Below are 14,452 nucleotides of genomic sequence, written 5' to 3' on the forward strand. Positions count from 1 at the left end.
GTCTCCCCATCCCCCTGAACCAGCCCTGCCTCCCCATCCCCATACCCCTGAACCAGCCCTGCCTCCCCATCCCCATCCCCCTGAACCAGCCCTGTCTCCCCATCCCCATCCCCCTGAACCAGCCCTGTCTCCCCATCCCCATCCACCTGAACCAGCCCTGTCTCCCCATCCCCATCCACCTGAACCAGCCCTGTCTCCCCATCCCCATCCCCCCTGAACCAGCCCTGTCTCCCCCCCTGATCCCCCATCCCCTGAACCAGCCCTGTCTCCCCATCCCCCAGCCCTGATCCCCCTGACCAGCCCTGTCTCCCCATCCCCCCTGAACCAGCCCTGTCTCCCCATCCCCTGAACCAGCCCTGTCTCCCCATCCCCCTGAACCAGCCCTGTCTCCCCATCCCCCTGAACCAGCCCTGTCTCCCCATCCTCCTGAACCAGCCCTGCCTCCCCATCCCCCTGAACCAGCCCTGTCTCCCCATCCCCCTGAACCAGCCCTGTCTCCCCATCCCCATACTCCTGAACCAGCCCTGTCTCCCCATCCCCATACTCCTGAACCAGCCCTGTCTCCCCATCCCCATACCCCTGAACCAGCCCTACTCCCAACTGAAGGAGGAGGTGAGCAGCATTGTGTTGAATGACATGTCAGTGGCATAATTGCAGGTACTGCAATGCATTGAGGACAGGAATGTGATTCTCCAGTCAGGAAAAATTGCACTTGACACAGAGGCAGCCAATATCAGAGACTTAAAGGAAGAGATGCAGGCTCTTAGAGATGGAGGCTCTTGGAGTTGGAGGCTTTTAGAGATGGATGGGAGTCTCTCCTGTCTGAGGCAACACTGATTGCTACGCAAATGGATGTTGTACCTCAATTTAGCAAGGAACACAGCTGCCAGAGGAAAAGGAAGAGATTCCATGATGAGATCTCTCAAGAGGAGACGGCTCAGGACAGTGCAGCAACGGTGTTTCCGAACACAAGGTGTTTTACTGCTTTGGACAACATCATAAGTGACTTGGACACTAAGCTCCACACCACTGAAAAAAATGTAGAATAATTTTCTGCTGTTCTGAAAGTTGGGCAGATTAGTGAGGATAAAGTTCCTTCTGTGTGCCAACCACTGATCATGAAGTATTCCAGAGATCTGACACCTGAGTTTCAACATGAAGTAAGACACCTGAACACTGTATATGCTGCCACTTTCCCTCCTAACTTGTTCCCTCTTGGTCTCCTGAATGCAACTTGTAAGATGCAGCTGCAAAGCATTTTTGGAGAAGTGTGCGTTGCTTTACGTATATTTTGCACACTGCCTGTGACTGTTGCTGGTGGCGAGAGAGCTTTCAGTAAACTAAAACTGATTTTTTTAAACTATTTGAGGTTCGCTATGTCCCTGGACAGGCTTTGCAGTCTTGTCATGCTGTCCCATTGAAAGTCAGCTACGTAGCTAGAAAGCTGGACTTCAAGACTTGATCAGTGACTTTACTAGCAAAAAGGCTGGGCACTTGGTGATTAAGGCTGAGCAAGGGGTCAGTGCTAACTGTTAGATGGCATGGATATGGATATTGGATCACTACACACAATGCCCACAGGCTGGGTGCAAGACTGAGAACAAGATATATCTCAAAGCAATGGCTGGATTGCCATAATTTGTTTTGCACTATCAAGACCCCAAGTGGAAGAACCCTATTGATTTGGTGACCACTTGACCTTTCCTCTAGCGCCACCATCAGGCCTTTTCATTTCCATTTTGTTTTCCATTTCCACTTTTACAGCTGCTTATTTTCCAGTTGGTATGTGTACTTAGTTCAGAAATCTACTGCTGATTTTATTATTTTGTTTGTTATATCATTCTATAGATGATAATGTTCATTTATTTTCATTGAAAAGGTTAATGTATATTTAAGTTATATATATTTTAATGTTAAGAAAATTTTCCATTCAAGAATTTTACCATTAAAATGACATTTAAACTGTAAAAGATGGCTTTTAGCACATGTCTTATAGAGGATATCCGTCTTGCATCAGATAGTGAATTCCACTGTATGCAGAATGTTGCATGCATGTCTGCACAGTGTTATATTTTCACAGCTCACTGTCAGTAAATATCGGACAGTAGATATTGGATTACAAGAGAGTTGCAAGCCTGCAAACGTAGAGTTATTTAAAGCTTTGAATGGGTCGATTGAGTTCTGGAGGTGTGTGGGTACAGCAATTGCGCAGGGTTGGTGTGGCCTGTGGTGGTGAGGCCCAATGTGATATATTTTCATCAGGCCTAAAATCCATAGCGGCGTCCCTGCCTAGGGTTCACCTCCCTTCTCTATAAACCCTGTCACTGTCGCTGCTTTGCGTCGTCAAGAGCAACGAAATGAGCGGCACAAACACCGCTTGACACACAAGGGTGGCGCTGTTGCCACCGACCGAAATACAAACCACACACACTCACACACAAGGAGCCGCATGCATGTGCTTCGTGTTGCAATATGAAGTAATAACTTAGACTATTTACACATGTGTGTGCCCCATGTTAGCAATTGGATATGTAGATGGGTGAGCCGGTCAAGGATCGATTCAGACTAAGTGGTAAATTTTATGACAAGTAAACAGTTTATTCAGAGTGAAAATATGTATTACAACGTAATTACGGCTCTTCCGTTAGTTCGTGTGGAACGGCAGGCAGAGAGAGCGTAAACAGTCAGCACAGCTCTTATATACGTCACAGAAAGTAGGTTGACCCTAGGAAGATCGGATCTCCGGATTGGTTCAGCTGGTTGTAGTCTGTAGTCTTCCGCCATTGGCTCAGTTGTCTGTCCACCATCGTAGGATCTTCTTCGGGCACACAGTGTTCGGTTAAAAAAGGGAGATTATGTGTGTAATGTGGGAGCTATCCTGTAGGGGACCCCACAGGCTTTACTGTGAGTTGTAGCCATGTAATTAGCAGTAAGTTAGTCACCTGCATACGAAATAGCAATTCCTTACACCCACTAAAGGCCTCTTCCTGGAATCAAATAAAAACGTAAAAAATAGAGAAATATGTTATCCACATAGTTTTTATTGTATTCCAGGTAGGCCTTCAGCCCTATGAATATGTTCTAATATTTACCTTAGCCTACTGAAAACAAAATACAATTTCAGTTTTGAAATGACAAATTTACTTTTTGAATTAGTTTTACACATTTGTGTGACACATTTGTCATTTCAAAACTGAAATTGTATTTTGTTTTCAGTAGGCTAAGGTAAATATTAGAACATATTCATAGGGCTACAGACAACTACTGCAATATAGAAAAGGCATTGGTTTAAATTGGCGCGTCCGCGTTTAATGCGCGCTCTCGTTCTTCGATAACATTATCGCGTTCGTAAACCGAGAGGAGAGGAGTGGGCTATTCACTCATTGTTACGGGCTCGGTGAGTGGGAAAACCCCGACACGTAGAAAAAAAACTGCCGACAGAAAGGTAAATCTTATTTGATTATGTTTTCTGTCACTCTTCTAAATATGGTATGTTTATTGCAAACACATGTAGCCTATTGCCAATACTGCTGGCGGGATGGTACTAACAATTTACCATCGCAATACGCTTGTAGTGATTCAGTTCATGTAGACTAGCCTTCATATATTAAACATCAGTTGAGACGAAGAAGCTCAACCGTCATCTTTTGTTCTGCTACATTTTATTTTGTCGGAATGGATAACATTGGTTTGGCCATTACGCGGTCGGTGGAGTGACCAGCTGGCTTTGACAAATAAAAACTACTACACTTTTATGTCGTCACTGTTGTGTCTACCTGTAGTTTTGTAACATTGTTCTAAGCATGTTATGCACAAAAAGCCAGCCGAAGGCGTGAGTAAATGCTATTACGCACGGTAATTTGACTACATTACCGGTATATACATTTTTTTCGTATCACATATTGTGTCAACATTTTGGTCATCTTACGTGTCATATTTGAAAGTGCACGCTGTTCTTTAGTAATAATGGCATGGTAGCGGTAGTAAAGAATGCTGTGGAAAAGAGCTTTTGGGAATAATTATCTTCCTACAGGATGTGTGCATATTTACAGAGACAAGATACAATGCACATTTCTGTGCTATAACTGTGTTATTAGAAGTGCTGCTGTCTTTTTCTATGTCGGTCCATTAGACAATGTTCACTGAAGTTCACAAATTAAATTATGATAGAGACCTCTGATCATTCACTGTTAACGGTTCATACACATTTTCCACTACTTTTAACCAAATGTTCATGACTATCATTATAGCCTACACGAACACGTAAGCATTATTGACACTGGAAGGCTGCTGTGTATAATCCCATGTAGTTTTGTCTTTTGATCCAACCCTGAAACACCCACGTCTGCTTATCAAGGTCCTCCGCATCCACGTGAGGTCCTGTTGAGCGGTTGATGTTTGGGCTGCACACACATGAGCTATCCTGGAGAATGGTTGACACCCTTGATATAAAACTTTAGAACATTAGAACCAAATACTTTTGTCTTTTATAAAATAATTCCCTAATTCAATGAATCAGGGATCAAATGGATAAGGTAGCCTACTTCAAAGCAAGGTATCTAACTAGACATGTTTATATATAAGGCTCAAATATTCATGTTTCAGGGGAGATCTATGCACAGCAAGTAATTTGTCAATTCGTTTATTAGAATATTTTGTACGTTTTCGTAATTACATGGCTACTGTTTAATAGAGGTGAATCATAGCTTTCCAATGGTGCAGATTTATTTAGTGCCAGTGGAAAGGCGACAACCACATGAATGCTTAGTTAGCAATGGTTAACTAGCGTGACAACTGCTACAAGTTCTGTTTTGAATTGGCTATCTAGTTGTCTGTCATTATTTTATACGTGCTGCTGAAATGTCGCGCTCTCTCTCCTTGGGCAACGGCCCAGTCGCACTGACACACACACACACACACACACACACACACAATCACTAAAGGGTCATTTCGATAATGGCTGATATGTAGATTTTTAAATGATTGATAATATTAAAATTCTATTCCTTCATGAATTTCATTAACAAAAATATTTTAAACACATTTCCATAATCTTTTCAGGACCTTTACAACCCGTCATTTGACAGTTTGGAACAGCGTATCATGCGCATTCAGGTTGGCAAAGAGATTCACAGATTAGCGGCAAATAAACTTGAACAAAGCATAATCAGGAAATTAATGTCCACTCTCCATTGCTCTTTAATGCATATCCCGCCTTCATTCTGCTTTGATAAACTTTTTTTGCCCAGTCTGTAAATCTGGACCGGCGATAATCTACTTTGTTTTATAGAGTAGCTGGTACACAATTCCCCAAAACTGTGAAGTGCTGGTATGGCGCTCCGGACAGCTCCTGCCCAAGTAAAGCACTGACTATGATGGTAGCCTACTGTTACTACGTAGATAGAATTAGTGTACACATTTTACTAATGAATTTATTCCATATCCACATACCATATTCTAATTGTCATTAAAGGACAATAATGGATCATTTTTTTCTAAAGAGCCCCTTAAAATATTGAGCAAAGATGTAAAATTAATTTTAGTCAGATCGAGTGCAGTTATTGACATTTGCAATCAGGTATTATTCAGGCTACAATGTACTTAATTGTTTCTGTCTATTTTTGCCCCAGATCCCTTGACATCTACACCTATTGCAGGGATCCACTCTCTGACCTAAATCATTGTTTATAACCTGTTTATGTGGTGAGAAGGGGACTCCTGTGGTCAGACAACCCAAAGCCAGGCCTCATGCTCAGGTGATGAAGATCCTATGATTCATGAGGGTGATGGAGACAGTCAGCCTCAGCCATGGCAGCCATCTTTTTACACACACAGACTGGTACACTCTGAGACCAGGAACAGGGCCAGTCTCTCCCCTGATCGCCACTTACCTGTATCCAAACACTTTGCTCTCCATCACCGACCTACTGCTTTGTGAATGAGGCTGATGATTCAGCCTGTCCCTGTCCACAGCCTGGGTTCTTCCCTAACCCTGTCCCTGTCCACAGCCTGGGTTCTTCCCTAACCCTGTCCCTGTCCGCAGCCTGGGTTCTTCCCTAACCCTGTCCCTGTCCGCAGCCTGGGTTCTTCCCTAACCCTGTCCCTGTCCGCAGCCTGGGTTCTTCCCTAACCCTGTCCCTGTCCGCAGCCTGGGTTCTTCCCTAACCCTGTCCCTGTCCGCAGCCTGGGTTCTTCCCTAACCCTGTCCCTGTCCGCAGCCTGGGTTCTTCCCTAACCCTGTCCCTGTCCGCAGCCTGGGTTCTTCCCTAACCCTGTCCCTGTCCGCAGCCTGGGTTCTTCCCTAACCCTGTCCCTGTCCGCAGCCTGGGTTCTTCCCTAACCCTGTCCCTGTCCGCAGCCTGGGTTCTTCCCTAACCCTGTCCGCAGCCTGGGTTCTTCCCTAACCCTGTCCGCGGCCTGGGTTCTTCCCTAACCCTGTCCCTGTCCGCAGCCTGGGTTCTTCCCTAACCCTGTCCCTGTCCGTGCACCAGCCTGCGGGGACCATGGAGCTGCTGTGGGTGCTGTGTGTGTCCATGCTGATGCCTCCAGCGGTGGTGGTGGAGGCCATCCCCATGGAGTCTGCAGCCGGGAGCCACAGCATGTTCACCTGTGAACCCATCACCCTGCGTCTGTGTCAGGGGCTGTCCTATAACTCCACCTTCATGCCCAACCACCTCAACCACTACGACCAGCAGACTGCCGCGCTCGCCATGGAGGTAAACACAGTCTTTCTCTCTCTCTCTCTCTCTCTCTCTCTCTCTCTCTTTCTCTTTCTCTTTCTCTTTCTCTCTCTCTCATATTTCAGGCATTTAGTTGGGATAGTAAGATTATTGCTGCTGGGTTTAATCAAGTGCTTGAGGAGTACTGTGTGTCTGGCTGAAGAGACTGAAACTGTACTGTCCTTATCTGTGCCAGACTCAGTGGTCTATCTGTCTGCCCCATGGACATGGTAACAGTAGCAGACAGTGCTGGCATGGGTAACTATTGTTGATAATGTCAAAGCGGTAGCCTACGTTCAGTCGACTCCTCTAACCCAGTGGACTGAGAACGTATTACCAAAACATTATGGGATAAATGAACTTTTAACATTTCTTTTGAGACCATTTTTAAAACCATCAACTATTAAGTGAGGCTGTGAAGTGAATTGCGTGCTGGTCTAGCAGTCTGCTGCAGATTTAAATGGTTCCTCTTAGAAACCTGCTGTTTCTGTTGTGACAGACAGGCCAACAGCATCCTGCTGTTTCTGTTGAGACAGACAGGCCAACAGCATCCTGCTGTTTCTGTTGAGACAGACAGGCCAACAGCAACCTGCTGTTTCTGTTGTGACAGACAGGCCAACAGCAACCTGCTGTTTCTGTTGAGACAGACAGGCCAACAGCAACCTGCTGTTTCTGTTGTGACAGACAGGCCAACAGCATCCTGCTGTTTCTGTTGAGACAGACAGGCCAACAGCATCCTGCTGTTTCTGTTGAGACAGACAGGCCAACAGCAACCTGCTGTTTCTGTTGAGACAGACAGGACAACAGCAACCTGCTGTTTCTGTTGAGACAGACAGGCCAACAGCAACCTGCTGTTTCTGTTGAGACAGACAGGCCAACAGCAACCTGCTGTTTCTGTTGTGACAGACAGGCCAACAGCATCCTGCTGTTTCTGTTGTGACAGACAGGCCAACAGCAACCTGCTGTTTCTGTTGAGACAGACAGGCCAACAGCATCCTGCTGTTTCTGTTGAGACAGACAGGCCAACAGCAACCTGCTGTTTCTGTTGAGACAGACAGGCCAACAGCAACCTGCTGTTTCTGTTGAGACAGACAGGCCAACAGCATCCTGCTGTTTCTGTTGAGACAGACAGGCCAACAGCATCCTGCTGTTTCTGTTGTGACAGACAGGCCAACAGCATCTTGCTGTTTCTGTTGTGACAGACAGGCCAACAGCAACCTGCTGTTTCTGTTGTGACAGACAGGCCAACAGCAACTAGAGACGATTTTAAGTCCTATCTGCTTTAAAGACTATGAACCCCACTTTATGTAACCGGCTTGATTGTTGATTGTTGGCATATGAACTCAATCAGAGAGCAGATGCATGGCCTATTAGGTTCATCTGATCCTAGTGGTATGCATATTTAATCTATCCAGTACTTTGCAGGTGTGCTTCCTTGCCTTACTATCCCCCCATCCATCCATTCATCTGATCCATTCATCTGATCCATTCATCTGATCCATCCATCCATTCCCCATCTAATCCATCCATCCATCTGATCCATCCATCCATTCCCCATCTGATCCATCCATACACCCCCCCCCATCCATCAATCTATGCATCTGATCCATCTATCCACCCATACGTCCATCGATCTGATCCATCCATACATCCCCCCCATCCATCAATCTATCCATCTATCCATTTATCCACCCATACGTCCATCGATCTGATCCATCCATCGGATACATCCATCCATCCACCCAATTCCCCATGCCCCCCAACCCAACTCTCCACCACTACCCATCTTATGTAACTACCCTCTGCTCTAAATGTGCCCTAGCCTCAGGAGATAGAGGCATCACACTACATCACATCTGCTCTGAATCAACCCAGCTTATCTCTTTTAAATATCCCACCACATTCCCATGATGCCATTCCTTGTAGCATTCCCAAAATATTCCCGAGATCCCAACCTCTGTTAGAGGGGTTTAGTCGGTTGTGATTCATAACCCATAGCAGTCATCGCATTTTGTCCTTAAAATGACTAGCATACATTTACAAAGTACAAAAACGGCCCTAGTTCCCTATGAACCAACCCACTTTTCTAACTACTATATTACAAGCCAGGTGAGTGAATCTTCACTGTTGTCTTTCAGCCCATGGTTTTCACACTTGTTTTGTTTGAATGTACACTAGAGGCTTTTGATTAGACACAACTGTTCAGTTTGATTAGACATGCTTTCACACAAGCATGTCTCTGTTAGCGCATTCAAAAGCTAGTTTGATGTTGGGAAAACACATGAATCCCAGTAGATTATGAACACACCATGTTTTCTACTAGCTTCGGCATGGCCGACTGGTCGATAGGAGAACACCAGAGCCTTTAGGAAGAGAAAAGCCAAATGAGGATTGATGTTTGATCTGATGGCCTATAACATGGAGAAATTGTGACTTCCTTTCATCCCTGTCTGGAAAGAAACCCCTCTGAAGTGGTATTTCTTTAAAAACCTTCATGGCTGGGACATTAGTACCATCACTTACTAGCACTTGTCTCTGGAGGAGAACACTCAGTGTCTACAGCCTGCCTGCCTGCCTGCCTGCCTGCCTGCCTGCCTGCCTGCCTGCCTGCCTGCCTGCCTGTCTGCCTGCCTGCCTGCCTGCCTGCCTGCCTGTCTGTCTGTCTGCCTGCCTGCCTGCCTGCCTGCCTGCCTGCCTGCCTGCCTGCCTGCCTGCCTGTCATCGATCTGATCTGACTGTCATGGGTAGAACAGAGAAAGGAGATAGATAGATAACATACTGATGTAAACATGCATTCTAAAATAAATGTTGGGTTAAAAACAACCCAATTTGGGTTATTGGGTAACCCAGCACTGGGTAAATGTTGGCCAGAACACATGCGTAAATAACCCAACATGTTGTTTGGATTACTCAACATAGGTTACTTTAACCATCAGTTGTGTTTTTATTCACTTTCATGCGGCGCTGACCCAGCATCTGGGTCTTTTTAGATGTAATCCACAGCTTATTTCCAGGAGGCATGTTCTATTAGGGGCGTGGCTTTCAGATCACTTATTTTGACAACATGTCAGAGTTCATAATGTTATGTTTGTCCACTGCAAATTTACATCTTCCTTGATTATTTTTGCAAGTTACATATTTTAATATAAAATTAATATCAGTATTAAAGTATTATTATTATTGTAACAAAGTGGTAACTATCCCAATATTGGGATATATATAGGCTCTTGGGGAAAGGGGGAGACCTAGTCAGTTGTACAACTGAATGCCTTCAACTGAGATGTGTCTTCCGCATTTAACCCAGCCCCTCTGAATCAGAGAGGTGCAGGGGGTTGCCTTAATCGACATCCACGGTGCCCGGGGAACAGTGGGTTAACTGCCTTGCTCAGGGCAGAATGACAGATTTTTACCTTGTCAGCTCTGGGATTCGATCCAGCAACCTTTTGGTTACTGGCCCACCGCTCTAACCACTAGGCCCCAACTCATACACTTGTGTAAGACTCATTAAAGCTACAAAAGTTTCAGTGTTCAACCTTAACATGTGATATCAATATAACAGAACAGATTAACTGGAATGACATTTACTCTCAAAGGTGGCCAAAACGAACTATATGAAAGCCATGCCTCTACTAAGCTGTGTTTCCAGTCTTCTGAGCTGACCTGCTGGGTCATAAGTCAATAACCCAGCATCAACAACCCAACTAAGGGAGCCAATGCCTGCAACCCAGCTGTTGGGACATCCAAACAACCCAGCATTTTTAGAGTGTGCCAGAAATCTGGTAATGGTGGTATAACCATCTAGTATGGGGGCCATAGGGATGGATGGTGGCTGATTCTAGTTTTCTGTTTGTCTTGTATTGGCTAGCCTTTACCATTAGATTATTGAATGTTTGGTGGAATATACAGTATAGCTGACTGAATATAATACTTTCTGTATTTATGAAACGGTCAAGTAGCAATAATGAACAAAAAATGGTTTTATATAATTATTAATTATTTTCATTCCGACCGTTATGCTCTTATTTGACATACATTTGTATCCGCTACAGATAAGGTTTACGGTCGTATATAAAAGAGGTACTCCACCCATTCGTTGTGAATCCATGTAAAAGGCTGACTGGTCTCTGATGACCATCAGACAGACATGCACAGTGTGCACATAGCTAGTAGCTAGCGCAGAATATATGTTCCATGTCATGGTTTGATAAACTCAGCTCAATCTGATCCAAACCCTCAATAAACAGTGTCAAATACACTGCTTATAACACTGAGCTGAATGGAGTCTTTCTCTCTCTCTCTCTCATTTAAGGGGTTTATTGGCATGGGAAACATAGGTTAACATTAACAAAGCAAGTGAACTAGATAATAAACAAAAGTGAAATAAACAATAAAAATGTACAGTAAACATTACAATTCCAAAAGAATAAAGACATTACAAATGTCATATTTGAACGTAGGCTACCGCCAAACAACAGCTTGTGTGTGTTTTTTAACAGTTATGTGAATGACATGGCTGGCTATCTGAAGGAGGAGGTGGCCTATCCCTCTCTCTCCTCTTCCATATCTCAGTCTTTTGTCTGTCACTCCCTCCCCTTCCCCCATTTGAGATACACTGCATGGTTGCCTGGGAAACAGGTCCCAATTGTGTTTTTAACAAAGGAGCAGGCTTTCTGTGGCTTTCAGGAGGTGGTCCCCGCTCGCCGCCCTCTGACCTCTGCTGAACACACCATGGCCCATCCTTAAACTAGTCCCTCCATCCGTTGGTGCATCAGCCGTTGCCATGGCAGTTAGGGTAGTAATGTAGAGAATTGAGCAGAGACGGGAAAAGGAAGGAAGGAAGGAGGAGAGAAGGAGGAAGAGCGAGGGATGGAGAGGGAGAAGGGGGAGAGAGAGAGGAGATGGAGGAAGAGGGAGAGGGAGAGGAGAGAGGGGGGAGAGGGAGAAAGGGGAGAGAGAGAGGAGAGGGAGGGAGAGGGAGGGAGAGAGGGAGAGGGAGAAGGGGAGAGAGAGAGGAGATGGAGGAAGAGAGAGGGAGAAGGGGGAGAGAGAGAGGGAGAGAGAGGGAGGGAGAAGGGGGAGAGAGGAGATGGAGGGAGAGAGGGAGGGAGAGGGGGGGGGGGTAAGAGGGAGGGAAAGAGAAGGGGAGAGAGGAGGAAGAGGGAGGGCGAGAGAGATGAGAGGGAGCGAGAGGATGAACAGAGAGAGAGGAGAGGAAGAGGGAGAGAGAGGAGGGAGTCTCTGTCCTGTCTGTCTCTGTCTCTTTTATGTCCTGTCTCTGTCCTGACTGTCTGTGTGTGTAACACCATAACAGGACTGGGTTAATGCATGTCACCGGACTGGAGACTGGCACCCTGTTGTATTCTATACAGAGCAGATAAATGTGGATGATGTTTTTGCCTGCTGGCTTGATCTATAAGGTTTGATTAGGAAGAAGATGCCAGGTGTGTCATGTTGGTTTAATGAAAAGGAATGCTGCCGGGTTGGTGGAACAGACAGATTGGTTACTATAAAGGAACTTATTCCCATAGAGATCCTATAATACGCTCTAATGTTTGGATTCAACCCGTATTGCCGAAGTAACGGACTATAGTGCGATTGAAATTTAAAGGCAATGTTCACGCATTCGCAGAGAATGCATTCACGCCATCCAGTACATACTGTATGTCTGCTAAATTGGAAATTACATTTTGTTTTGCAGATTTTCCACAAAACTGCCCTAAATCTGTTGTTCTTCCCCCTTTACAGATCTTCCCCCTTTCTATTCAGACATGATTGATTTGACAGGTTGATGGATCAGTTCATGATTGATTTGACAGGTTGATGGATATGTTCATGATTGATTTGACAGGTTGATGGATATGTTCATGATTGATTTGACAGGTTGATGGATATGTTGTTGACAGGTGTGTACGTGAACCAGTCTACTGAAAGACACAGAAACAACAGAATAAACCAGACTAGTACAGTTCCAGTAGAAAGTGATCAAGCCTACACAAAATAATGTCCTTTCCCTGGTGATGAGGGCGCATGGCATTTGATATTCCAATTTAATGCAGTAAAATATTTTTTTCCAGGCGAGTGCGACTTGCTGTGAAGCACACAAAACAACGGCATTTCTACACTCAAAAACTGTATGTGAGGGTTGAATTCATTCATTATTTTGTCCAGCCTCATGTTCCAACAGTCACTAAACCATAATAAAATGACACATCAACGTCACCACCTTTATGTCATGGTGGATAGAAAATCTGAAAGCAGAAATATTGCATTTGATATGTACAAGGCATTTACAAAAGATGTCTGGATGTAAATGTGATGTGGTTGCTTTGTGTGGGAATCGGCAAGCCAAACAGTGATCCTAATCCCTTTAAATAGAGCCAGACGTCTGGGAGGCAGCCCAGACTGAACAGAAATGAGATCCTGTCTACTGGAGCTACATTTCTACATCATGATGAATGACTGGTGTAATACAGTATGTAGGCTAAGCTATGGTGATGATGAATGACTGGTGGATGTGCCTCCTATCTTAGTCATAGGAAGAGTGGGTTTGTGTGTGTGTGTGTGCGTGTGTGTCTGTTAATATAGGTTAAGTTAATATAGGTTATTGTCACATCCTGACCATAGAGAGCTGTTTATTCTCTATGTTGGTTGGGTGTGATTGTGACTAGGGTGGGTCATCTAGGTGATTAATGGTTTATATTGGCCTGTTATGGTTCCCAATCAGAGAGAGCTGTTTATTCTCTATGTTGGTTGGGTGTGATTGTGACTAGGGTGGGTCATCTAGGTGATTATTGGTTTATATTGGCCTGTTATGGTTCCCAATCAGAGAGAGCTGTTTATTCTCTATGTTGGTTGGGTGTGATTGTGACTAGGGTGGGTCATCTAGGTGATTAATGGTTTATATTGGCCTGTTATGGTTCCCAATCAGAGAGAACTGTTTATTGTTGTCTCTGATTGGGTATCATCATTAGGTAGCCATTTCCCTCATTGTGATTTGTGGGATCTTGTCTATGTATAGTTGCCTAGTAGCACTGTTAGCTTCACGTTTCATTTGTGCTTTATTGTTTAGTTTGGTGAGTTTCGATTGATTAAAATATGTGGAACTCTACACACGCTGCGCCTTGGTCCAATCATTATGACGATCGTGACAGTTATGTTATTGTAGGTTAAGTTAATAAAGGTTATAGGTTAAGTTAATAAAATGTATGTTAACAGGTTAAATTAATAAAGGTTATAGGTTAAATTAATAAAGGTTATAGGTTAAGTTAATAAAATATAGGTTAAATTAATAAAGGTTATCGATTAAGATATAAAGGTTATAGGTGAAGTTTATATATGTGAAGTTTATAAAGGTTATGTTATTATAGGTTAAGTTAATTAAGGTTAAGTTAATAAAAATTCTAGGTTATGTTAAAATAGGTTAAATTAATAAAGATGATTGGTTAAGTTAATATAGGTTATGTTATTATAGGTGAAGTTAATATAGGTTATTGGTTAAGTTGAAATAGGTTATGTTAATATAGTTTATGTTACTATAGGTGAAGTTAATATAGGTGAAGTCAAAAACTGAGTTTAAATGTATTTGGCTAAGGTGTATGTATACTTCCGACTTCAACTGTAGGTTCATTTAAAAAAGGTTATAGGTTATGTTATTATAGGTTATGTTTAGTCACACAACTTCCCGTTGTTTAATAAATCACATTTCTCATGACCCAAAACAATTGTTGTCACAA

At 44.0% G+C, this 14,452-nt stretch overlaps 1 protein-coding gene across 1 annotated transcript in view; it reads left to right on the forward strand.

The window, feature by feature from the left end:
* Window positions 1-6,060: 6,060 nt before the first annotated feature.
* Window positions 6,061-14,452, forward strand: part of LOC115120971 (frizzled-3-like) — a 55,036-nt gene continuing 46,644 nt past the window's right edge. Inside the window, exon 1 of the mRNA XM_065026230.1 lies at window positions 6,061-6,716. Within this exon, the coding sequence (XP_064882302.1) occupies window positions 6,504-6,716 (213 nt within the window). The 5' untranslated portion in view covers window positions 6,061-6,503. The remainder of the gene's footprint in view (window positions 6,717-14,452) is intronic.

The sequence above is a fragment of the Oncorhynchus nerka genome, linkage group LG13 (assembly GCF_034236695.1).
Source record: "Oncorhynchus nerka isolate Pitt River linkage group LG13, Oner_Uvic_2.0, whole genome shotgun sequence".
Taxonomy (NCBI): domain Eukaryota; kingdom Metazoa; phylum Chordata; class Actinopteri; order Salmoniformes; family Salmonidae; genus Oncorhynchus; species Oncorhynchus nerka.